At 46.9% G+C, this 25,384-nt stretch overlaps 3 protein-coding genes across 3 annotated transcripts; 1 reads left to right on the top strand and 2 right to left on the bottom strand.

Annotated features, from left to right (window-relative positions):
- Window positions 1–128: 128 nt before the first annotated feature.
- Window positions 129–3,754, top strand: LOC121591037 (zinc finger MYND domain-containing protein 11). The gene is made up of 7 exons (XM_041911370.1): window positions 129–561; window positions 647–1,509; window positions 1,587–1,812; window positions 1,888–2,500; window positions 2,581–2,875; window positions 2,950–3,105; window positions 3,177–3,754. The coding sequence occupies exons 1-7, from the start codon at window positions 426–428 to the stop codon at window positions 3,312–3,314; spliced, it is 2,427 nt and encodes an 808-aa protein (XP_041767304.1). The 5' UTR covers window positions 129–425; the 3' UTR covers window positions 3,315–3,754.
- LOC121591039 (pyridoxal phosphate phosphatase PHOSPHO2-like) lies at window positions 3,743–5,753 on the bottom strand. Its single transcript, XM_041911372.1, has 3 exons — window positions 5,573–5,753; window positions 4,057–5,492; window positions 3,743–3,960 (listed from the first exon to the last, which is right to left on the bottom strand). Exon 2 carries the CDS (start codon window positions 5,217–5,219, stop codon window positions 4,467–4,469), a length of 753 nt encoding a protein of 250 aa, XP_041767306.1. The 5' UTR covers window positions 5,220–5,492; window positions 5,573–5,753; the 3' UTR covers window positions 3,743–3,960; window positions 4,057–4,466.
- A 2,346-nt stretch (window positions 5,754–8,099) lies between these two features.
- Window positions 8,100–11,953, bottom strand: LOC121591038 (serine protease snake-like). Its single transcript, XM_041911371.1, has 2 exons — window positions 10,846–11,953; window positions 8,100–9,797 (listed from the first exon to the last, which is right to left on the bottom strand). The coding sequence occupies exons 1-2, from the start codon at window positions 11,339–11,341 to the stop codon at window positions 9,445–9,447; spliced, it is 849 nt and encodes a 282-aa protein (XP_041767305.1). The 5' UTR covers window positions 11,342–11,953; the 3' UTR covers window positions 8,100–9,444.
- Window positions 11,954–25,384: the final 13,431 nt, after the last annotated feature.

Here is a 25,384-nt window from a genome sequence, read left to right as displayed (position 1 = left end):
AGTTGGCAAAATGGCATAAAACATTCGATTTGACAGTTATGACAGTTCTGTGACAGTTGGTACAGGGAACGAGCATTGATATCGCTCATGCGGCGCCAGATGGCTTCTTGCAAATTACGTACAACGTTGATTAGAAAACAGTTGCAAATAAGACACAAAGCTTCCAGCGTTTGCTTAACTGAGGAGTGCATAAGTGAAAAACAAATGAGTCAAAATACACAATGCAGCAGATTCTCACAAAAGCATTTGACAACATCCCATTCGACGGAGCTGTGACCGCTACCTAACAGCTGTCAAACGTTTGGAACAAACATCTGTGAAAGAAGAAGACTAAGAAGCATCATCAACATAAACACTTTGGCTGTGCGGGAAATACATATTTCCTACGATCCGATGAAAATTTGACGAACTTTGCGCGTTGCAACATGGCTAGCCTAGTACAGCAGGAAACGCCGTGTGGTGTAATATCCGCCATCTGGAATATAATTACCAGTGCCCAGGGAGAAGAAATCGAACAGACGAAGTTAGTTGAGCAGCTCGCCGATGTGCTCGAAGATACGGGTAAGCATCACGACAAGAAGCATCCTCTTTTAGTCGGGCTACATTGAAAAGTCCTTTATTTTCCCAAACTCCCGTCAAAATCCAGAACTGGCGGAACGGCACGTCCAGGCGGCCATTTCCGACGAGCTGATAGTGGAGTGCGCCCGACCAAAGCACCGCGGAAGACAGAGACTAACTCCCACGTACACAGTGCCGGCAAACTGGCAAACGTACGCCATCCCGGACGGACAGCCGGACAAATATTGCTACGAGTGCCACCATGTTGGCAGTGTGGTGAAATGTGCCGGCTGCGTCCGAAGCTTGCACGAGGGCTGCCTTAAAACGGGCGACGAGCGGCAGCTCGAGCTGGAGCAGTACATGTCGAAGCAGAAGCGCATTACGGTGTCGGCAGTCAAGGCGCGGACGGCGCGGGGCAGGCAAAGGCGGTCCTCGGCCGCATCGCTTGCGGTCACGGAAGAGAGCACCGTCTCGTCGATGGACCTGTCGGCGGCTCAAGGCTCCGTCGAACTCGCTGACAGTACGGGGCTCGGACAGCACGGTTCGGCAGACGATTCGGTGGACGTGATGGTGAGCGAATCGCTTGCCGACCGGATAAAGCACGAATCCGACGACGCGTGCAGCAGCATCAAGCGGGAAGAGAACGTGAAAGAGGAAGGCTTGCCGACCGTCGACGACGCAATGTTTGTGGGTATGGTGCGACCGCCCAACCGGCGCCTGGAGAGAAGCCTCAACACACCGACGGTCAAGCCGGAAGTGTCGGAGAGGGAAGGTAGTGCGGGCAGGGATGGCAGTGATAATAGCAGTCAAGCGGCTAGTGACACGATCGCGCCCCGTTACTGCTACGCCTGTGAACTGCTGCGGTATAGCTCCAATCAGGCACCTTCAAGCATTGAAAAGAGCGAGCTGAATTACCTTTTAAAGTTTGTAGTCGAACAATACAAATCTTGGGTAAGTGTGGGCGAAAGCTAAGCTAAGCTAAGCTAAAGGTTTCAGTCACGCACGCGCTCGTTTTGTTTAACTTTCAGATTCCAAAGGATACATTTTCAACCTCCAAGTTCTTGAGGGATACCGCTCGCCATACGCCCGTGGTGACGCGCAAGACCATTGATATTTGCCGCAAGATGCTGCTGCGCATTCCCACATCATTCGCGGACGTACGGGAAAAGATCGCAAGCAAGCAGTACGCTCGGTTGGAAGAGTTTCACGTCGATTTGCTGGACATTGTGCATAACGTTGCCATCATCCATGGAGGTAGTGCGCGTTTACTGCCTGCAAACACGGTCTCAAATAGCTTCTAATTCCTCTGCTCGTGTCCCCTGTCTGTAGATACTTCGATGGCCTACAGTGCTGCGATGTACTTCCTAGCGGATTGCGTGTACGATCTGCGTGAAATACGCCACTGTTCGGACTGCTATCGCCACTCGGCCGAGAAAGCCGAACCGGATTGGTTCGCTCGACCGTGTCGCACCCGGCACGAGCTGGTGTTTGCCAAGCAGTCACGCTTCCAGTACTGGCCGGCGAAGGTCGTGCGGGTGGTGAATAACCTGTACGATGTGCGGTTCTTCGGCGGTAACCATCCGCGAGCGCTAATAGATGCGGGCTGGGTTAAGCCCATCGATACCGAGCTGGGCACGCTCGGTGTGAAGGATAAGCATGGAGGCTTTCAGCTAGCGATGAAGGAAATGTTGAAATATCAATCACTCGCGGAAGGATTCAGAGATCATTTTGCCTTTACGTCCGTCACGGAGCAGATGCAGGCAGCGGTGGTTGCCAGAACGGTGGAAAGTGTTTTGCCGCCAGAGTTGCGCGAGGGCGCTGGTAGACAGAGTACATCCTTGGGCTTTGAATTCTCAGCGCGGACCACGAAGAAGAGACAACGGAACCAGAGAAACAAGCAGCCCAGTGTGGTGCATCAGTCTGTACCGCTTGGTGCAGTGAGGTGAGCAGTTGTACCCCTAAAGTTAAACGTGATCTGCTTTATTTTATTTATTTTCTTTATTTATTCATTTTGCTTCCCAGCCCACCACCGACTGTTGCCAGCACAAATGGCAGTACTATATCGACGCGGTCAAAACGTCGGGAAACGGTCTCCCATCAGCATACACCAGCCAAAAAGACACGCTCCAGCACTCAAGCAGTCGCCCAATCGCCCGAGCAGGATTCGGTCGAGCATCCTCTACAGCAGTTGGACTGCGCGCTCGATGGCAATCATAACGGGTACGATGGTGAGGTAGGCGCTTCCAGCTCTACACGAGTAGCTCGCACGAAGCAGAATGAAATTCTACGGTTCCCGGAAAAATACGACACATTTCGGGTACGCAAGCGTTTAACCCTCGGCAGGTAGTTTTGTGTGAAACTAATACTCTTTTCTTATTCGAAAACACTCAGCTAAAGCAACTGTTTCAACAAGTAACCGATCTGGAGGAAACGAAACAGGTCGCTCTTAAGCTGCTGCAGAACAAAGAGCAGCACTTTGCCCGCAAACTGGAATGGTTGAAGGAAACGCACCAGCACCAAATAAGTGAAATTAAGAAAAGACAATGGGTAAGTAGCGCTGGCGCACGTTTGCTGATGTACTTAAGCTGTTCACGCACTTTTACAACCTATCTTTGCAGTGCGTGGTGTGTGAAAAGGAAGCCCGAATTCCGTGCTGCTGGAATACGTCCTACTGTACGACCGACTGCCGCGAACGGCATTGGCCAGGGCACCAGCGGCAACACCCGATCGAGAGCCACAGTAATCGTTTTTCCTAGTCACACGAACGACAGCGTATACTTTGCGAGAGGTCTCTCACGATCTTCCCGTGGGACTATCTCTACAGCGCACCGAATGACGTGTAGTATAATCCGGCATGTGTTTCTTGAGTTATTCTGCTTTTCTTTGCAATGGCTAAATTGCATTTTATTTCTCTGTGTTTAACACGGCCGCTAGTAGCTAGAATTGAATGAATTGTGATGCTATTGAATTTCAAGTTTAGGTTCTGCACGTTTGTGCAAAACAAATTCATTAAGATTGAAAGTGAAGCCGCCGGTGAATCACGCTCCCGGATTTCATTTTATCGTTCCACGTTGTAGACCTTTGTTTCCTTTTTTTGCAGCCGTGTTCAGTTTTGATAGATTGATTTTCTATAGTTGAAATAAAATGAATTATATTACGATTTGAATTCTACTAAGAAGAAATGTAAAAAAAGAAATGGACTACACTTTTATTGCTATACTATCATCCGTCCACCCCGAAGAAACTCTGTCCTGTACAATTCAACTCTGCAGCTGCGATCCGGCACGACTCGTGGCCGTCGGTCCTTCAACGGGGACGATATCATTTCCTGCACCAGTTGCGGATAGATGCTTCAGCCGTTGCCGTTCCACATCTCGTCGTACTCCTTCGTGCAACCGTTCACTAGAGCCGGGCGGAAAGAAAGGTACAGACAACAGGCGCTTTCGTATTAATGCCGTTCGTCGGCAAACAACCAACACCCCCTTTGCCTAAACTTACCGGTCGGCCGCTTGACTGTAGTGGACGTAAGCGATTAAACTGCCACTCGCGATACAGGCGGAAAGGAAAGTTAATTTGGCCACTGTCGACATAATTGTGCGCGTTCGCTTCCCGCAACGATGAGGTAAACCAGTGCAATCGCAGCCCGTTTGACGTTTGTAGTGCAGAATGTAAACAAACCCCACCACCCCCTTTTGAAACTTCTGCCTCATGCTCCTTACCCTGCGTACAATGTCAAGCGTTTTCGTTTGCAACGTTATTTTATTAGGAAAAAATGTAACAAAATGTAATAAATTCTCCATCATTATGGAGTCTTTAAAAAATGCCAACTACAGCACACCGGCACACATGCAATAGCATTTCGGCAACCGGTGTGCCGAGCAGGGTGAAAACAGTGCGCGCTGTAAAGATCAGTCCTCCAGTTCAGTCCATATAAGGTCGTTCAGCTCGTGCCCATCCGTCCACTGCAGCACCTTGGCCGCGTACGGGTGCTCCAGCTTCCCGATCGCACCCTGCAGCGCATCGTGGCAGGAGTAGCCACGTCTGGCACAGGCGTACCCATTGCTGCCGAGCCGCAACATCGGACACACGTCGTTTTTGCCGTCCCCGGCGTAGAACACCTTCTCGTAATCGACCTGCCGCTCGTCGTGCTGCCGGCGCAGGAACTCTTCCATTATTTTACCCTTGCAAAGGTTCTTCGAGCTGAGCGAGCACTCCGTCTGGTAGTGGTACGGGCGCAGCTCCAGCAGCCCGCTGCCATCGAACCGGGCCGGATTGGTGAACACGGTGTGTATGTACGAGCCGATGTCGTTGAAATCGTTCCACAGCCGTATGAACTCTGAGTTGGAATCGCTTATGATGATCACGTCGAACCCGTGCCGCACCAGGTTGCCGATGCACGACTTCATCCCGGGCACCTCCGGTATGCCGCGTATCGCCGACGCAATGTCCATCGGCTGGAAGCCGCCCTGGTGCAGCAGCCGGAAGACGCGCTGCATGTACGGGATCCAGCCGCAGGAGCGCAGTATGCTTTGCACGTCCGGCGGTACCCCGCCCGGCCCGAGCAGATCGCGCACCACTACGTCCGTGTTGTGTTCGCAGACGGTGTGATCGAAATCCAGCACGGCCAGCCGCTTCAGCAGCCGTCCACTGCTGGAGAACATCCTTACGCGGCTGCCGCGTTGCTTGCTGTCACTGTTTGCCGTGTTTGTGTGTTTGCTGCCACGGAACCACTGAAAAGAAACACTCACTCCCCAAGCGAGTACAGGTCACGACGAGCTGCTGGTGGTGGCACTTCAGCCCGAAACTGCATTCATGAATGGTAAAGTTGGACCGACGGACGCGTTGACGATGCTGCAGAACATCTCCTTCGGTAATCCCGTGTGTGGCCCGCGGCTGCGACGGAGAATTCTCGATGTCGTCTTGTGGATGTGGATCTATTTTAAATGAGAAAGTTCAATATCAACCTAGTGTGTGCCGATAGCGGAAAGTGTTTGTGCAGGTGAAAGGGACACACCGCCGGCAATCAGGGTCGGGCGGAAGAAGATGGATTCGGTTGGTCCACTTTTCGTCAACAACAATTACAACAAGCACGGCACTGCGACGGCAGGACACGCCACAAACCAACACACACACCCACCCAGCCGACCGACCGACAGCGTCTTGCGCAGCAGATGACAACAAAACAAAACAAACATTTACAACGCGCGCGCTACGGAAACGACAAAGAAGGCGCGCGTGCGTGTATGAGTATGTGTGTGTGTGTGTGAGTGCGCACGGAGGACGAGAGGGCGCGCGCACATGATGCAGCTCGCGAATGCGCTAGGAGTGCGCGGATGCAAAGGGCATTGGAAGCAGGTCATTTATTTTGTTTCTATTTTGTCGTGCCAGGAGCCAACAAAATGGGTGAGTATCGTTTTACTCGGTTTCGGTTTGTGAGGTCGATGCAAAAGTATGGTGCGTTCACAATTGCAATTGCACGCAGCGGTGCAGCGTCACCGTGGAATTTCACATCGAATAGGGAATAATTATCAAAACGTATTGGAACTCATTTTGAAAGTTACATAATACCCCTTTTTACCGGAAAGGTGTATGTATTTTCAATCGCGGAACTACATAACCTGGATCGTAGAAAATATGGCGCAAATCGCTAGCGTTTTTTTGTGCAACTTAGCACATGTTCGGCAAGCGAGCGGCGCACGGGATATGGGGCCAAACACACAGACACAACAGAGTCGATTGATTTGCTTTGGCATGATCATGCATGCAATAGATTTGCTTTTATTTTTATCCACAGGCTCTTCTCTTGTTTTCGTGTACGTTTCTTTGTAGAAATTAATTACTCTTATTTTATGTACTTTTAATTATTTCTTTCGACGGGACTACAAATCCTGTCCTGTTTCGTACAGATGCATTTGATTTTGTGGTAGAGCGTTGTCGTGTTTGCACTTTTTTTAGATTATTAGAATTTTTTATGTTTACGTGTTGACTTTCTGTGGATTTTTGTAGCCATATCGTGTGAAAGATTACACAGCTTCCCATCGGAGAACAGCCCGGAAGAGCCACCATTATGTGAACGCCCTGGCTGGAAGTACAAACCATTGCGCATTTTCCTCTGAAACGAGCATAGTTTTCTCTTTATCGATGTTTGGCCTGGTTTCCAACGTCAGAAAGAAACAAACCCCGTCTCTTGCTTTTGAAATAAAATGAAAGAGTAAATTAGAATCGTCATCTGCCAGCATCTGCTGCATGTGTGAATAAAGATGTAATGAATTTTCAGTTTGAAACCGCAAATATTGACGTTTTTGTACAGCGGCACAGATTTTTTTTGCAGCGGCACAATGTCTACTACATAAAAGCTAAGAGGAAATTCAACATAAGAGGACATCATGTGGTTAACACGTTCAGCGCGGCACTGATTTTTATCAAATTTTCGTTCCGCCGGCATCTAGAACGCAAGCAGTGGATTTTCGCTATAATTTCAACTCTACTGAACGCGGCTGAACGTGTCAACTATCAGTTGAATTATTTACAATCCCGTAAGAATGTAGTATTGATACTGATATCGATATTGCATTGAGTTTTCCTTTTTATAAAATTATACAATGAGATCAGGATAAGCGGATAGGAAGAAAATATTTACTGCACTAGAAATCGATATCAATCACTTATGTTTCCATACTTGATTTCGTCGTTTCGTCAGTAAACGTGAGTATTCTTCCATTTGGCGTAAAGTCCTACGCGGATATGGTGGTTCATATAGGCTTTCGAGACTTATTCAGTATCATGCAGATGGACAATCGTCCTTACTACGGGGCGACGGTCAATTCTAGGCCATTCACGGAACCCCTCAAAATTATTAATTTACTGTAAGCTAGCATATTTGGCTGTGATCTTCACAATTTTAAAATCTTCAACGGCTTGGCGAGCTTCATATACGCGTGATTGATTACCCTGCCATGGGCGCACCAATTAGTTATGAATTGACTATACTAAGCCAAACAATATATTAAAAACACATAAATTAAAAGCAGATTGTATGCTACAAACTAGTACAAGCTGGTGTATGAACTGGTGGTGAAAATGCATATCCAGGAATCAGCCATGCTGATCGTACACATAGACAGCCTTATTTTATAAAATCATCAAAGCTTTGGAGTCAAACATTAGCTTTGCAATCAAACGGCGAGTATAATTCACACATTTCTCTATCATTCAGAGCCTTCTAATTTTAATGGTTGGAGCCTTTTATTCTCCTAAATCATATTCTCTTCATCATCTAGGGTAGACTGTTGTTGACAATTTATGCAATTGCGATTAATTGGTATGTAAACATGGAGTTTATTTATCAATTGTGATTGTTTATTTATTTTTTATTTTAATTAAATTAAATTATCTACCAAATATAAACTGTTTTCTAGGATTTGCTTATAGCTAATAGCTATTGGCTGGTATTGTTGAATCCGCCCGTAGCGGGAACGTATGGCGCTAACTTGGGATCCTAAAGATGGCAACACATTTCATGTGCCCGATCCTGCAACACCTCGGTTATTAGCGGCTATAGTTATTCGCAACCATCTAGTACGTCAGAAAAATGAGTTACAAGTTACTTGCTAAGATTTACAAACTACAACTTTTTACTATTCATAAATTATCTTTAAAGAATGAAGGTTCGGTACTTTTAAAATTCTATTCTAGATTTTAGGTAAATATTCTAATATAGTACGAAACATCATAACGCTTCAATTCTTATCACTTTGTGATAAGAACTAAGTGGAAATATGCTGCACAACTGGAGATGCAACTGAAAACAAAATCGAATTTCCAGTTTCTAAACGGCGATTGGACGGTAAACCGGTATAAATCGTAACCATTGTCAATATATTTAATTCAAATGCAATTTTAGGAGCCTTGTCTCGCGTCAGTCTTTCCCTTACCATGACTCATCATTTGCCTATGTTAGGCCTATTTCACGATATCTCAGAAAAAATCTTTGCAATAATAGTATGTTTATTTCAATAGTACATGCAAACGGCGTTGGGAACACGCTTATAATTTGTGAGTAAATGCTACTGTATGTTATCATAGTGGCATAGTTTTCATATCTTCATAGTGACTTGGTTATATAGAATTGTATTGTTTAACAGAGCTATGCGATCGGTTCAACATGCAATATAGAACCGTTTTGTGTTCGTTTTTTTTGCAGAATATATATATTTTTTATATGTCGCTGAAAAGGTCAGGCTGTATGGCTAGAATATATCTCAGAAACATAAAAAAAAACACACACACTCCTCCAATTCATGTCTTGTATAATGTCATGCAATGCTTCTTTGTAAATTTTTTGTATAATGCGTGGTAGAATATTACGCAGTTTTCATCGAAAATGAGAGAATTGTTCCAAATAAATAATTTCAAATGCAATATTTTGCCTTAGTATCACAACTGACAAGTCGTTCGTTTGTATCAAGTTTGCCTTCGTAGTGGTGAGTGGTCAATGAATCATACTACAAACCAAACAATGCTGAAAGAATAACTTTCTAACTCAAGTTCCATCCAGCAGCATAAATATTCCTGATTTTCGACCTTTTCTTGGTAAATTTCCACCACATACATTTTTTTTCTTCTTGCATTTTGCTCAGAAACTGTCCTGGGAAATTGATCATTAGTGATAGCGCGCTACATTGAGTCGAGAAACAATTCCCTCATTGTTCGATGGCAGTCAATCGGTTTTACGCAGACAGTGCTTTTGCTAGGAACACACATGTAAGGCAGCACATAAGGGAGGCAAGAAGCAAATGGCATATTTTGGCAAGGTAATTCTCGTTGTTGCAATCTTTGGCACTGGGCGGTGTGGTGGTCCGTAGGGATGGAGCGCAGTTCCGAGCGCTAGTCCGGTGTGATCTGCTCCAGCACCTGGTCGATCCACCCGACGTAGGACGAAACGCGCGTGTACAGCCCGGGCCGGTTGACCGTACCGCAGATGCCACCGTTCGACGTGATGCCGACGACGTAGTAGCGATAAGCTTGTCCGATCGGTCTGGCCGACGGAAGCTTCAGCTGTAGCGGACCGCCCGAATCACCTTCGCACGTATCCTTGCCACCGTTCGGGTCGCCGGCGCACAGTTGAGTTGGCAGCACGCCATGGCGCAGGCGCCGGCTGCGATACAGCAACTGGTTGCACTGGCTGTTCGGTACGATCGGTATCTGTACGCGCTGCAGTATCATGGACGGGTCCTCAACTGGAACAGGGGAATGGAATGAAAAAACAAAAAAACAAAACAAAACAAAACAAAATTACTATGGTTGTAAAAATGAGAATTTTCAATTCTACAATAAAATCAAACTGAAGAAAGAACCTAAAAAAGGTGATAAAAACTCATTCGCCAGCAAAAGCACATACCACTTTTTGACGGAATGTATGTGTTTCACAATTTAGAAAAATGGGAACCTAATCTCAAACCAGTTGCGTGATAATGCCATGCGTGAGATCGAGCCATATGTTCCTTGGCCTACAAAAAAAAAAAAACACCGTTTCTCACTCGCTCTTCTCACTTCTCACAAACTTTCCAGATCGCTATCAAAATTAGCAGAAAAAGGAGTTTTTTTTTCATGGTAAAATATAAGATACACACTCAAATTCCACGCACAATCTGAAACAGGTTTTCAATATGCCACTCAACAGTTTGCTAAGAAAATGTGTGATTTTATGGTTTTTCTTTTTATTTATTGTTCTCTTTTCCCAACCCCATCGTGCGCGTCAAGGCACGATATAAAGAGAATTTGCTCTAGTTTTTCACACAAAATTACAACATTTAAGATAAGGGACTATGAAACCAGTTCACGGAACTACGTATTTATACAAGAAAAAGCGCTCATCACGAGTGTTGATGTGCCATGGTGGCCGAAACTGTTCACAATCATAGTTGATGTTTCGGGGTTGGAACTGGTTTGCGAGAAAATGACTGCTAACGTTAGTTTTACGTTTGTCACGTCACCCTTAAAGCAAGTTCACTTCATTAAAAATGTCCAGAAAATGTCAAAAACTGGTGGCCTCATTTGCCTTGTTTTGCAGGCACAATTGGTGTTTATTACATTATTTCACAAATTATCCATCACGATCAAAGGTGGTGAGCAAATTTACAAAAAAGAAAACAACTGCAACAATACCGTATCACAAATGGTTATCTCACACACTCATACACACAACCACACACACACACACACATAATTGACTGATTACAGCAACGATACCGTGCCACAAAGGTTCGACGCGTCACAATAACTTACAATGGCCAAGTTTGCCCCACCCGGTAGCGATCAATGGCACGTTCTCGGGGATCGTTTCGCTTCGCCAGAGCAGCGCCGGCTGGATGCTGGATGCCACCGGTGACTCTAGCCGTAACAGCGCAATATCGTTGTACGCAAGCACACCGCCATATCCCGGATGCAGCACAACGTCCCGCACGCCAACGTACAGCGCGGGCCGGCGCAGATCATGCGCACCGAGCTGCACCACCGTCGGGGGATGGGACATGCCCGCGTGGGCACAGTGTGCCGCCGTCAGGACGAAGCGGTCCGAGATCAGCGTACCGCCGCAGAACCATTCGTACCCGTCGACACAATCGCCCCCATCGGCTTGCAGGCAGGACCGTCCCAGCACGGCCATATGGGGGAACTCGTCGGCGGTCGCACTGTCACCACCCACTATAGCACCGACCACTGTCACTAGGTGGAAGCATCCGCCGAGCCACAGAAGCGCCTCTGCCAGCAATGGTAACTTCATCTTGTCTCGTCGTCTAACGTCTTCACGCGCAGCTCATGGGCAGGCCAGGTTTATTCTACGGTTTAGTGAAAAGGTCCTTTTGCGCTGCGAAACGTTCACTGCTGCACTTGCACAACTACACGGCACGATTGCAATGTTCACACGCTTAGTTTGCACTCTTTCTAATCAATTCGTCCAACAACGCACAAACTGGAACTGGTCACATCCTGGACAAGGATATACTGCGCAACAGTACGCTCGCGGCACACACGACCGTTGCGTTCTTCCAGCCGACGCGGAATGAGCGCAGCATCGATGACCGTGCGCGATTCGAGCGACCGCTGCTGACCGAAGTGTACTGCTCTCGCGCTCGATACGTCATCGTTTCAGCGTACCACTAGCGCGCGGACGGGACGCGCGAAGATCAAGAATCTACACGAACCGCCGTGATGGAGCGGCTGCTGCTGTCTTGGGTGGCCGAACACGCACACAGCATTGCTGGCGTTTCGGGCGCTAAGGAGCTTTGAAGGTTGCGTACGCTGTGCAGGGCCGACCGTAGCGGGTAGGTGCGATCCATCAGGTTCATGACGTCACAGCAAGAAGTGAGCGGGTAAGTCGTTGAAGTATGATCACAAGCGTGGAAAGAAAGAAGGGATGCTACAGAGGGAAGACCGGCGAGGATTGGGAGGCAAGATGCTCGCCGGCATCGTGTGTGAAGCGAAGGCGTGCGAACGGACAAAACGGTTCCGATAGGGTTGTCACTAACTTTAATGACCTTCGAGCGTCACACCAGAAGGTTTTAGGCTCATTTTCATAAACCATTCGCACGCTTAGCGTAGCACATGGTTCCTCCGAAACAGAAACTGGATTTATCTCCGTTATCAGTTCTATTCGGCCACACGTGCCGCAATGTGCTAGTGCGTGGATTGTGGAAAGCCTGTTCTTCTGGTTGGTTTATTTTTAATCCACCCGGTTTTTAGTGTATAATTTTGTTTTATTGTGTAGCTTCCACTCATTAATTTCGGCCATTGCAGCCACTGTCGCTAGCAGTCAAAATTAAGTTGAAATTGAAATGTAAATGTATCGTTACTTCCTTTGCTTTATCACCTGTTGCCGTACATACGTTGAAGTAGTTAAAGATATTACAACGGGTCAGTATGCTGTGAAACATTGTACATGCAAATGCTGTGGCACAATGTTAAGGCACGAGACATTTGTTTACTAATTTCACTAAAACCTAATGCAAATAGTTCGGGATATTCCAAAGCGTGACGCACCCCCGAGTGATTGCGAAAGAATCAATTGCAGCGGGAAACAGACCGTCTCATCTATTATTTAAATGAGTCAAACACATTGCTGAATATTGAACGTTAGCTAATTAGGTGCCGAAAAGTTTACTTTTTAATTTAGAATGAGACAAAGAGGGAGGTAGAAAGGGATGGAGAGGAAGGAAAGGAAAAAAGAGAGAGAAATAGTCCTTTTAAAAGTGTATTTATTTACGCAAAATCCAAAATGTTTAGTTTAACGGTTCTGTTCTTATCGAGAGTTTGTAGCGCAGCTTTGTATTGGATAATATGGACTTTTTCAGGGTTTTCCTGCGGGACCCAGCTCTGGCATGGAATATATTTCATTCCATTTAAAGTATTATGACACATCTAACCCAATGCCCAATGATCAAGCGTCCTCAGCAAGCAAATCGGTGAATAAAAATGTGTGTACATCTTCAATCGAAGAGTTAAGTGGTGTATTCAGCAGCAGGATGCTAAGGTCGGCACAACGCACTCTATCTGTTAAGCACTTTGGTCAAGATAAGCTTTTCAGTATTAGTTACTCTTAAGGGGGACATTTTATTCTTTTTTTCTTTTGTGAATTACTCAAGGATTGGGACTATATAGGATTGGGAATTGGACTTTACGGCACCCTTCTTGGACAGGCTCATTGGAAATTCCTATTGGATTTGTCCTAAAAAAAAAAGAATGCTATAGGGTGCCAATGTCTCATCATATTAAGTTAATTTCCAGTAAGTAAGAACCAATAAAGGGGAACCACAACTATGAGAACCTCTGAAAAATGTTGTAGCTTTTATTAAATGTATTTATTCTTTAAAAACCATTGACAGATCAAGCAATTGCTACAGCTCTCATAAGCTAAATTATCCTGTGACAATTGGGAAGAGGAAAGTTTCATAGGAAATCTTATAATCATTTCATAGATATGGGACACGCTTTTATGACCAAACACCTGTGGCGTGTTTCGCCCATAGTACCACACTGCTGCACTTGTAGTGTCCATGGCAAGATGAATCATGCTCGCCACACCGGTGGACAGCATTTAATCATGCACGCACGGGACATACACACGTTGTTTGATTTTGGTGGGGTGGTGCTGAATTGAAGCTGGCCGGTTGGGAGGGAGAAAGCTTTATGCTGCAGTTGCTTCACCGGAAAGATGCCGGATTGCTCAGCCGTGCGCCCGGTGCGCTGGAATTGGATCATAATAGTACAGTGCTGCTTACCTTTCGGCACCCGTTTCGTTACCGCTATGTGTTGTTGTTGCTGTTGTCCTTAAGTGCCCACCATGACGTGGCAGCGTGTGAACAGCGCTCCGTACGCGAAGGTGGAGGCTTGGCTGCGGTGCCCACATTGCGTTCCTCGCATCGTTTACCTTTCCACCGGAAACGGTTCGGAAGCCACCGGAGTAGTGGCTATCCTTTCCAGACGCAGCGCCAAAGGGGCTCCAAAGATCGTCGCCTAGTTTCGGGGTCGGTAAGGATGCTGCAGACGAACAAGGTCGTGCAGTGGCGAAGCAGTGGTGAGAGGGATTCCGGACTCGGGCGGCATTTGGGGCGTGCGGATGATTCATCGGCGTTCGTTGAAGGACGGTAATTGTAAATCAAGCGAGGGGAGCGAATGTTGGGTGAAGCTTTTAGAAAATCGGTATTCTGCATTGCGTTGCGTGTGTGCGTGGATTTACTCTTAACGGAATGGAATTATTTATCTGTCTTTCTCAACAAATGTTATATTATTACAAGAAAAGTGTTTTCCACTGAATTATTGAATAATATATTATCATTTAAATCTTAATTTTCCTTTGTTTGGCTACGCACAATTTTGGTAGAAAGAAAAACTTTATTTATTTTAATAATTATTGTAAATATGCAATATGCTGATGTAACAACGTTCAATTAGCTATATGTTTGAGCTGTATTGAGATTATTACTCAGCTTTATTATTTATTTCATGCAAAAGTACATGTAAAATTAAATGCAATGTAGATTTTGTACAGATATTCTCAAACTAAATAAAAACTCAAGGCAAAGATTATTTATTTTTATCTTTTCTACTTGTTATGCTCTATTATAGACCTATTGGTAGAAAATCTAGTAATTGGTTACCCTAATAAGCTACGGATTGTTTTAATATGCAGTTTCAATAGTACAATTGTAATAGTTAACTATTGAGCTTTTACTTAAATTCCAGCTAGAACGTTGAACGCAAATGAAATAAAAACTAAAATTTGAATAATTGAACCAAATGGGGCTACCTTATGATTTGGATTAAATTTAGCAGTATAACGAATATTTTTTAAACTTTTTCATACAATTAGAAATAATCTATATCGCACACTAATCTAACGCACACTAAACTAACCCAACACAGGGTTTCGCACACTTTATTAGTTATTTCCCATAATTTTTTGGGCTCGTCTCACGATTTATTCAACGCATCCCATGGATTTTTGATTCGATCCAACGATTTATTTGCATCGTCCGAATGGACATCAATAAAATTGAAACAAAATATTCTGGAAACATTACAATTGAATCGCCCAAACCAGCCAGGTCGGCAAACTTTACGACCGAAAGAGCCAAATTCCACAATAATGTTTGTAGAGTTTTCACGTCAAGAGCCAAATTGCTAAACCAAACAACAACAAATGTGTATGAAAATTCTATGAAATATATATACTGTTAAGAGCGATCATCTCGATATCTACGAGCCGCACTATGCCGATCGCTGACCTAAACAATCGTGGAAACACACAAAAAAAGTAACCAAAAAATCGTGAGAAACCCTGTAAATCTCGAACCGACAAAAGAAAAGAAATAATAACGGCTAAATCGTCTCGCAATCGGCAAGCTTTAAAAGTAAGCAAAGTAAGCAATTGCGGGTGCCCCGTCGATGAGTTCGTCCGTTTAACAATTGATAGAGTATGGCACAGTATTAGCAAAGATGATCCGGTGCTCGACGTACCCTGAGCACCATCACCTACCACCCCCTCCCCTCCGCGGCGGTCATCAGCTACAAAATGGAAGCGGAACTGTTTCATTATCCAAGACGGGTGCCGGATATCCTTCCAACAGTCAGTTCCAAACCCAGTATTGTCAACAAGTGCGAAACGCAGCGATTTTTTTTTGGCACACATTTAGATTAATAAATCGTTTCGCACGATGCGCATGTCTTAGAGCAGACGCGAGCACTTTTTTGCCATTGTTGACAGGCACAGGCTCTAAGCGGTCATCCACCCTCATTGTTGCAATACATACTGTATACAATACAATACATTGTATTGCCACAATTCCAGACATCGGCGGACGTCCGGTTGAAACTACCCTAATTGACACCGTTCCGTTCTACTCCGTCAGAAGCGATGAAGGTACGCTGCTGAACATTATTCTACTTGGCGCGTAACGGTCAACGCGGAGAAGCCGGTCTTCTGTACAGAGTCTTGGGAGAGTTATTCAGTACCACGCAGCCGAATAAATAGTCAGTCTTTGCTACAAGGGGACGGTCTATTCTAGACTTGAACCCACGACGGGCATGTTGTTAAGTAGTGCGCGTTGCGATCCTGGAACCAAGCCGCACACCGGACCGTTCGGACGCGGACGAGTTGAACCCTACTAGGCTGGCGCTAGCATTCAATCTTAGATATGTAAAATATGCCACGGACATGGTAGCGCATCGCTGACGTGACTCATCCATGGGGAGGTTGCTTCTTGTGAATGAAATGTTTTGGGGGCCAATGTGGCAAAAATTACTCATAACAATGGCATTGACCACGCCAAACTACCTTATCGCTTAAAAGTGTCTAGGGAATTTAAAACAAAAAAGATATGTTTCACTAATGATTACTCAACCCGCACCCAACGCCGCCAGTCAAAATGTCTGGCAAAGTACAGACGGCATCCAAAACAATTGCCTTTCTTGTATTTGATTAATTGTTCTAGATTTAAAATCATTTTGAATTTTGTTTTTGCTTTCGAAGCAGCAGCCACTAACCGCCGATTCAGTTACGCGGAACACAGCTGAAGGCGTTATTTTGTTACGCGCTTAATGTTATTATTTTCGCGCAAGGGTTACGCACCGAGTACAGCTGACCTTCTCACTACTTTCCATGTGCACACCACATCATCGAATACGTGCCGAATAGTGTATCAATGGGGTGCCGCCTCAGCGAGGGATTATGAAATGTAGTGACGTCGGCGCGGAACATAATTGTGCGGCGTGGGGCAGCGAGAAATGCATGCCGACACCCAAACCGCAAATGACGCAAGCCACAAACACGCGGACATACGTGACGATGGCTGTGGCCCTCGTCGTCATCGATTTCGGAGCTTTACCTTCACGCCGTCACCGTCCGGTGGGTTGGATAGATCCGGTCCCATTCATGAAAACCAGCACGACCGAGCAAAAGCGTTTTGTGTGGGGTGGAATAAAAGAGAGAAGATGTCTAGAGCATGTGAAAGAAAAGCAAACTGCAAGTCATTGGCGGTCAACGGCAATGTTAAAGCTGGACAGCAGCCTTCGGGTGGAGCGTTTGAAGCGTAATTCGATTGAAGCTACCTTTTGAGAATTTGGGTTTTTTTTTTCTTTAGTCCCGAAAAGGTTGCAGAAGCTTTGAAGTAAATATCAGCTAGTCCAGTGTGTTATACATTGTTTAATTATCAATTGATTTTAATTGCGTGAAATTTCGATTGTAAAATTGCAACACACTGTTCGAAAAATTTCACCATAAGGATAGCAACTACGTATAACAACACACAATGGCTCACATTGACGATGCTGGAGGATGAGTCATCGCTCCCGTGCAACAGTACAATCAATACAATATTTGAATTTAATCTTACCATCCATTGCCACGTGTCTATTTCTTCCACTATCTGAAAGAATACGCATGGTGGGCTGATGCTGCGCGATGTCATCATAAACGTTTCTCGACTGGGGTCAAGCCTAGAATGCAGCGTCCCTTCGTAGTAAGGATTTGATTATCTATCCGGTTGCGTGGTAATGAAAATAAAGTGTCGAAAGCCTATATAGATCGGCGACATGTCCGCTTAGGAAGTAAGTAAGCAGCAGCAGCACGGAATGACAGGAACAAAACAAACGCCAAACATATGCAGCTCACGTTTACGATGCGTGAGCCAGTTTTCGGCGGTTTGGCTGTAAACAAACCCACCACACGCCGTTCTGCGCAGAAGCAAGGGCCAGCAACATCTGATATATTGCGAAGCGGTACGGTTTGTTGTGCTAAAGGTGACACACGAGCACGGCTAATGGGTATGGTAGGAGTAACATCAAATGAAGCAAACAAAGCAAAATAAAATCGGATTGGGCGTTGCGTTGTTTGTTTTGCTAATATTTTTGAAAGGAAGGTGCACGGCGGAAAACGGGAATAATGATAGTGGAGCTATGGGGTGGGGTGGGCTGAGAAGCACGAGCTAAAGAGATATTGATATGTAAAACGAAATGGTAAACAACAGATGGTTGGGCGGATTATGCAAGGGGATGCAGCAAGGAGGCGTGTGATATTTTTAGTACGGCGCAATTTCTTTACGGTTTGGCAAACTTAAGTCGTGTCGGTAAGAAGATTTATGAACATTTTTTTTTGTAATTTGATAATTATGCATTTGGTGGAATACAATGTTCTGAGTATCTTTATTGGAAAGAATCAATCGGGCGGTAACAAACACTAAAAAATCACCTATCACTAAAACATATGGTGTTCCAACAATATTGGTCACTTCGTTCGGGCAGCACTGAAGAAATCTACTACTCAGAGAAACCCACAAAAAGTCACAATAATCACTCGCTTTTTTGTAATATTTATTATCTTACTGTACCATCGGCACTGCTCATTTTTAGTACTCGATCGCACCCTTCAAATTTAAACGCTCATTCTAACACTGGTTCACACTGCCCATACGCCTGCTGGCACGCTACTACGCACGCACGCTCGCACGCATTTTCAGAGCACACTTTTAGGCGCGTAGCACTGTCACGGCACGCTTCGTTCGTTCGTTCGTTCGTCCGCTTCGAATGCTTGGGCATTAGCGCGACGGCAGGGCGGATAGTGGCTGTGAAGATGGGAAAACCACACAACCAGCTAACCACACTGCCAGAGCGTATATTGCCTCCTCTCCCTCGGAGCAGGGTAGAGGGAACGGAACGAATTTGCCTCGACGATGGAGCTCCCTGGAGAAAGTGCCACCTACCGGTGGGACGGTTGCCGCTGTACTGATCCTTGCCACAGCCGTACCGTACCGGTGGCCGGTGATGTCGTCCCCGCGCAAGGACTTTGCTGTCTGCTGCCTACTGATCCCAGTCCCCAGCCTCCTACGCTGGCGGGAGCTCGAGTGGGCTGAGAATAGAGATTTCCACCTCATCGAGCGTCCTCACGTTACGTTCTACGTTCTAAATTCTACATTCTACATGCGCGTGGCGACATTCAAATGTCTCTCCCGTTGCGGTTGCCCTTGGCAGTCAGGGCGGCACCGGTGCACCGACCGAAGGTACATGTTTTTTTTTGTTTTGTTTTTGCTCAAAACGTTCTGGATGGTTCCTCCGCGATGGATGATGAAATCAACCCCGCTCGCCAGTCTATTTCACCATTCGATTGGGAAACTGCATGTCGCCCTCAGCTTTCTTCGGTGTGGTTCGGAGATTCGGCTGTTTGCACGGTTTTCCTTGGCAGTTGCCGCCTGCGCATCGGGTGCACGATTGCGCACGCTGAGCGCATGTGTCGGGGTAGCGCAGCGCGTCGAAAGGTCGGTCAACAAACCGCGGCCGCTATACTGCAGCAGATGCAACCCGATCGTTCCCATGTGCGGCGATGGCCCCGGCGATGGGGCTATAAATAATCCTGACCGCTTGCCGCTTTAGGCCGCCACCTGTAATTTGCAATCGCACGGGGGGGACGTAGCGCTGCATCCCGTTGGAGGAGTGTACGCTAGGCGAGGAAGCTGTGTGCAGCTTGTGTGTTTTGTGGGTGATTTTCTTGGGTCCACTACCTGGCCCGAGCGAATGTCAGCCACCCAGATAGATTAGTTTGCTCTTTCTTTCTAGCAAAAAAAACTATCCCCTCTCCCTCCTCCTCCACCTGGGGCTACCATCATACCAACCTATGGAGAATGCTTTTAAAAATAGACTTTGCTCTACAGCCGATGCGCTCGGCGGTGGCCGTTGCAAACCTTTGGCTCGTTTAGCGTTTCGGATAGTTTCTTGATCAGTTTGTGTTGAATGTGGAGCAAGAATTAAGAAGGAGGAAGAATAGCAAGACGAAGAAAAATACCAAGCCAATCTATGGGGGGAGTGGAGGGGTGATATTTATTCCGCTTCTTTACAAACAACCAGGCAAACACAGTTTTGCGTAGGGTGAAGGGATTGCGCGTGAGCGTTGCTGTGCGTTGTTTTATTATTGTTATAATTGCTTTCAGATTCACATGACGAAATGCGTGCCCGATTTGTGATGGATGTACGCAGCCGTTTTGGCTGAATAGAAGCAACGTTTTATTTAGATAGACAACGGCACAGACAACACACTGCTAGCGAAGATGGTGACTATTACTGTCCAACTGCTGCTGCTACTGCTGCTGCTGTTGCTACTGCTGCTGCTGCTGCTACTGCTGTTGATGGCCACGCGTAAATGGAAATGTTCACCGATATTAACCTACACACCTACAGTGCAGGATGCAATCAGACGGCCGTCCATTGCATCCAGCCCGCGCGTTTGATGAATCAACGCGCAAGATCGTGCGCGCTTCACGCGTAAGTACGCTGCTGCACTCCCCCTTGCAGTCGGCTAGTGCTGACTCTGTTTCAGCGTGCATCGTTCTCGCTTTCTCCCGTTTCTCGCTCGTCGATTATCGATTCTGGAATGTCGTACCAGATAGTGCATTTACAAATACCTCAACTGGAATAGTTCGATGTAAATGCACCTCTGACACGTACCCCAAAACTCAGGAAGAATGGAGAAAGGCATATATAAGATTATAAATAAAAAGGGATCGCTGTTTTTTTCCTAGCATCATTAACCTCACCGTCAGCATCTTCGATGTAATGGTCAGAAACAACAAACAAACTTGAGTTTACCTATTTCATTTCTCGTTTCTATAAGGACTTTTAACCTGCTCGTTTTGATATCCATTCCCACCGGTTTCCCGTTGCCTGTTAATAAGTCAGTCCGATGCTCGGATGGCATTTGTTCTGGTTTTTTAAGATACCACCGACACCAACACACCACCGTTGCGTTGCGTAAAATTGCAACACCAAACGTATCGGTACGGTATTGTGCAACGGAAATTGCAACCACCGACCCTGAGTGAAGGTGTTTGCTCTTCGGAATGACGCGCATTTGCGCCCGCGCACTCGCGGTTCGGTTGGGGGACGGCGCACTATACACTCAAGCCACGTCACCTCCCGTAGCCAGTGATGGCGAAGCAGTGGCAGGCCAGAGAAGGGCAATTGATTTGTCAAAACGATCTTCCTGATTGTGCGAATAATGAAGCCGTCAAGTTCAAGTATCCGCACTCTGCCTTCCACACGCCTTTGTGCTCTGTGCTCCGTGTCAAGTGGTTTGCACTGCATTGTGCATTATGCAACCGAGAGACGTTGCAGCGGAAGTGCATAGTAGTAAAAAATAGTAAACTAATAGTTTTAATACACAAACTATAAAATGTATCTAAGAAACGAAGTGATCTTCGGTTTTCGAGGTAGTAGTGGCAACAAAACGTTGTTGCAATAAAAAAACAAGACGCAACCGATCGCTTCGCTTTGTCGACTGGTTGTTGGATCGTGCTGGGTTGATGCGTGTTCCTTCTTGAGCAAGCTGTTATTCGTTAAGCGCAAAGTGCTACTGCTTTAGGAAACTCGTCACAAACACCATAAAAAAGTCTATTATCACCTTTATTTAAGCGCTACCATCATCATATTGGGCCTTTAAAACGAGGAACTTGTGATGAAACCGTCTCTGCTTACGAGGGACAGAATGGAAACAACAAAGAAGATCTCTGGCTGCAATTAAACCATTGCACTGCCTTTTTGGAAATGCAACAACGTATCTTTATCGCCCTCTTCGATCGATTGTTTGGCAGCGCAAGGTCGTAATGCGTAATCCTTTCCCGACAAAAGTGCATCACGCAGCAGCTCACGACTACACCTGCAACGCTACCAGGAGCATTGTCGTACGAACCGAACGTCTTTGCGAGTGGAACAGTGGAGGAGGTGGTGTACGGTTGCGCGTTTCGTCCGATAAAGGCAACCGTATTGAGTTATCAACAGTTCAAGCAGCAGCAATAGCTGAAACTTGCATCTCTTTCCTCGCTTGTTGGGCTGCCTTAGTACCACCCGCCAGCGGTCCGTTATCGAAGAACTATTATTGGGTTATATATTGGAGTGTGTAAGCCACTACCACACACACACACACACACAAACGGACACACATGAAACTACACGCTCGCAAGACCACTCGCACATGGCGTGGCTAGCATTCACCCGGGCACCCCAAGCGGCAATATGATTAGCGGTACCTCCGCATCGTAGTGTTTCTGTTTCTAGTTGGATGAGCCCACATTTCCACCCACCCTGTTCGAAAAGCAGGCAACATACCGAACCAACCCACCCCGCACGTAAGTGTGCGGTGGCGATCTAAACCCCGATGGATCATAATATGATAATTATGTGTTTTGGAATTACGCACCAAGCGATCGCCCGAGCGAGCTCCTCAAGAACAAGCACAGGAGCGGGCTAATTTCTCACCACGGAAGAAACAATAGCTCATAATGGACCTTCCTCAAGAGGAACGAACCGTACCGAGGCGAAACAGCTGACGCGCTGCTGCTGCTGCTGCTGCTGCTGCTGCAGAAACCACCGCTAAAGCTTGCGGTAAGCTACAGTTACGCCACAATTATCCGCTTCCGCTTCCACCTTCCCAAACCACCGGCCCGAGGGAATGGGAAAAATTTGGGCCGGCCAGTTTGGAAGTGGGATTTACACGGTCACGGTGACTCACGGTCGCTTATCAAACGAACGGCACCACGAACGGCCGGCGTAAAATGGGGCTGGTGGTCCAAAATCAATGCCCGGCCGTTCTGCTTTGGCGCACTTTCTACCGAAACCCTGGTAACGCCGATGATGAGCTCACGCATTCGGAATCGAAATGGAGAGGTTTTGCTTTGCAGAACCAACGAAGCAACGGTGTCTGGTAGCTTTTTCGCGTACGGTGCCTTCAGGGTGGGGCCTATTTCACCTACATTCAACACCGGTGTACCCGACCAGACGGGGATGTAACGGGAGTGTGCTGCACACAAATCCCCACTCTCTCTCGGTGTGTGTGTGTGTCTGTGTGTGTGGCAAGTCTGTCTGTGTGAACTTGTCACACGGTTAACTGGTGATGATTAGAATGTGCGGCACAATGTGTGTTGCCATCGCGCCACGCGTCCATGTTCCATTGTATTTACCCCGCTTCAGACACACTCACCCAGACAGGAGGGATGGTATTGCGATAAGGGCTTACAGCTATCTCTCTCTCTCTCTCTCTCTCTGTCGTGCACTGGAAAACAAAGCCATCGGTACACATCGGCCCCACATCTACCATAATAGACTGTATTATTTAATGTACCGCTGATAACCTTTTATTCGGACGGCACAGTGGCCGTGAGTCTTAGGGGCCGGGTGGAGATGCTTTGGCTTCGCGCCACACGGCCAGATCAATCCGGATGTGCGGTCCGGTTTTGGGGGCCTTTTCGGGAGGGCGAGTTAACTATCTTATCTCGCTCGTGACGCAGGCAGGGACACACGCACACACACGGTTTGGTTTATCTAGCTTTTGAAGTGTGTTGCATTGTTGCGAATTTTCGTGCTATGGATGGACCGCGTAAATGATCGGGTTTGCGGTGGATGCCGCGATAAAATCTAGGTGACGACCTTTGTAGCCTAACCGCCGGTCCGGGGCCTGGGGTTGTAGGGGGTGCTATAAAGGCCCTGTTTTTGATAAGACAACCAATTCCTAGAAATTGAGAGCAATGGTTTGATACAAATGGAACGCAACTCTATCCGTTGTAGCGTCTAACAAGAAGCTTTGCTTTCGAAACGATCACCGGCAATTAAAGATCCGTTTCGAGGCGTGGCGAGGTGGCCGCTCTTGGCATACTAACGTCCCGTGCCGAAGGACTGACATCTTCTGCCAACTATCGAATTTGAGCCAAGTTTTACATAACGAGCGAACGCCAAAAGAGAGCTCGTATTGCCATGGACATCTCCCTCACAGATGCGGATATATCTACGTTCCTTCGCCTGCCAGCAAACACTGAAGGGCTTTCAGGTGACGAAATGTCACGAACAGTCTCGATTGTCGCAAAAAGGACAACAAAGGCGTCCGCAGCCGATATCGAATGGAAGGAAGGATGTTCTGGGCGGTGGTCGGACGACTGCCAAGATTTTAAAAGTGACTCCGTTTCTCTCCTTTTATTTCTTCTTCTTTTTCTTCTTAAATCCTCATCAGCAGAATTAGGATCGTGCATTGCTAAATAAAACCGAATTGTGTGTCCACGGGGGATGGGCTGCAAAAATAAAACAAAACATGCTTTCACCTTGCATAACGCTTATGCACTTTGAAGAGGAAGAACAACAAAATTAGATACAAGAACTCCGTCCGTTCGAATATGTGTGTGTGTGTGTGTGTGTTCCGGACTGCCCCAGTTGCACCGCTTTTTTTTTTTGGCCACACAAATGGTGGGAGAAGAGTGCAGAGGAGTACGACATGCCACCGATCGCACACTGCTGTGTGGCGTCGTTGCCTGTCATCGTGTTGTTTGTAGGTGTTCCCACCCGGTACCCCTTCCCTTTTCCGCCTGCCTGCATTTCGACATCTAGGACGACTTTGTGCAAGGTTGTGCCATTCCCGTTGACCTCCCACACGGCCCACTTGAGCCCCCCCCCCCCCGGGTTTGGTGTGGTACGTGATGACGGCTTCCGACATCGCTTCGACATGCCCTATCCCCCTGCGCTTTTTCAACACACGTGGGATACTGCTGGCGCAAGTTGGTGATGGTGGTCCGAGCGGAATAGGCAGCCCCCTCACAAAGCCCCCCTTCTCAAATCGATCGTACAATACGAAAAGGGTGGCACGGCCCTCCAAGCTGGTGGTGGGGACACATTCGCAGCAAATGGTGCAGGTAAAATAGCACACAAACCCAACACACACACTTTTTGTTTTGTTTGGCGTGTTTTGCGAGCGCACCGCTCGAGGCCTTGCGGGCGAGCCCTGGAACGCTGGAAGGTCTTGTGCAATGCATTTCCGATCGGGCACATTATTGGCTGGTCGCTTACAATACACATGGCTCTGCTTGTCCCCCAGCATACACACACACACGCGGCAATGAGTACCGGCTATCAGAACGCTGTGAGCTCTGTACAACCGTCCTCTGCCGTCATCGCGGTGCTGAATGCTGAATATTAGCTCCATTTTTTTTTTTTGCTGCCGTTGGTGAGTTGTGGTTTTGTTTTACCCTATTTAGTACACACTCACACAGCCGCACTCCCAGAATAAACCGAATGCCAGCGGATGCCATATCTCGGCTGACAGAGACAGAGGTGTGCAGCTTTGCCAGTGTGTAAGTGGCAGGTGACGGCAGGGCACCACTGCAAAACTGCAACATACTGACCTTCATTCGCGATTGCACAATTTTTGCACCGGCGGGTGCGCGCTGCCAGTGGAAGGGTGGAATTATTAGTGTGCAGTCTTCCCATCGCGCACTCCTACATCCCTACCCCCCCCCCGTGCGCATTG

The sequence above is a fragment of the Anopheles merus genome, chromosome 2R (genome assembly GCF_017562075.2).
Source record: "Anopheles merus strain MAF chromosome 2R, AmerM5.1, whole genome shotgun sequence".
NCBI classification, from domain to species: Eukaryota; Metazoa; Arthropoda; class Insecta; order Diptera; family Culicidae; genus Anopheles; species Anopheles merus.
Note: the sequence above shows the minus strand (reverse complement) of the source record. Positions and strands in the feature narration are given on the sequence as shown.

Coding starts and splice junctions, on each gene's coding strand:
- LOC121591038 (XM_041911371.1), bottom strand. CDS start 11,341: ATGAAGTTACCATTGCTGGCAGAGGCGCTTCTGTGGCTCGGCGGATGC. Junction 9,798..10,845: donor GTGGGGCAAACTTGGCCATT/GTAAGTTATTGT, acceptor CCCCTGTTCCAG/TTGAGGACCCGTCCATGATA.
- LOC121591037 (XM_041911370.1), top strand. CDS start 426: ATGGCTAGCCTAGTACAGCAGGAAACGCCGTGTGGTGTAATATCCGCC. Junction 2,501..2,580: donor GTACCGCTTGGTGCAGTGAG/GTGAGCAGTTGT, acceptor TTTGCTTCCCAG/CCCACCACCGACTGTTGCCA. Junction 2,876..2,949: donor AAAAATACGACACATTTCGG/GTACGCAAGCGT, acceptor GAAAACACTCAG/CTAAAGCAACTGTTTCAACA.
- LOC121591039 (XM_041911372.1), bottom strand. CDS start 5,219: ATGTTCTCCAGCAGTGGACGGCTGCTGAAGCGGCTGGCCGTGCTGGAT.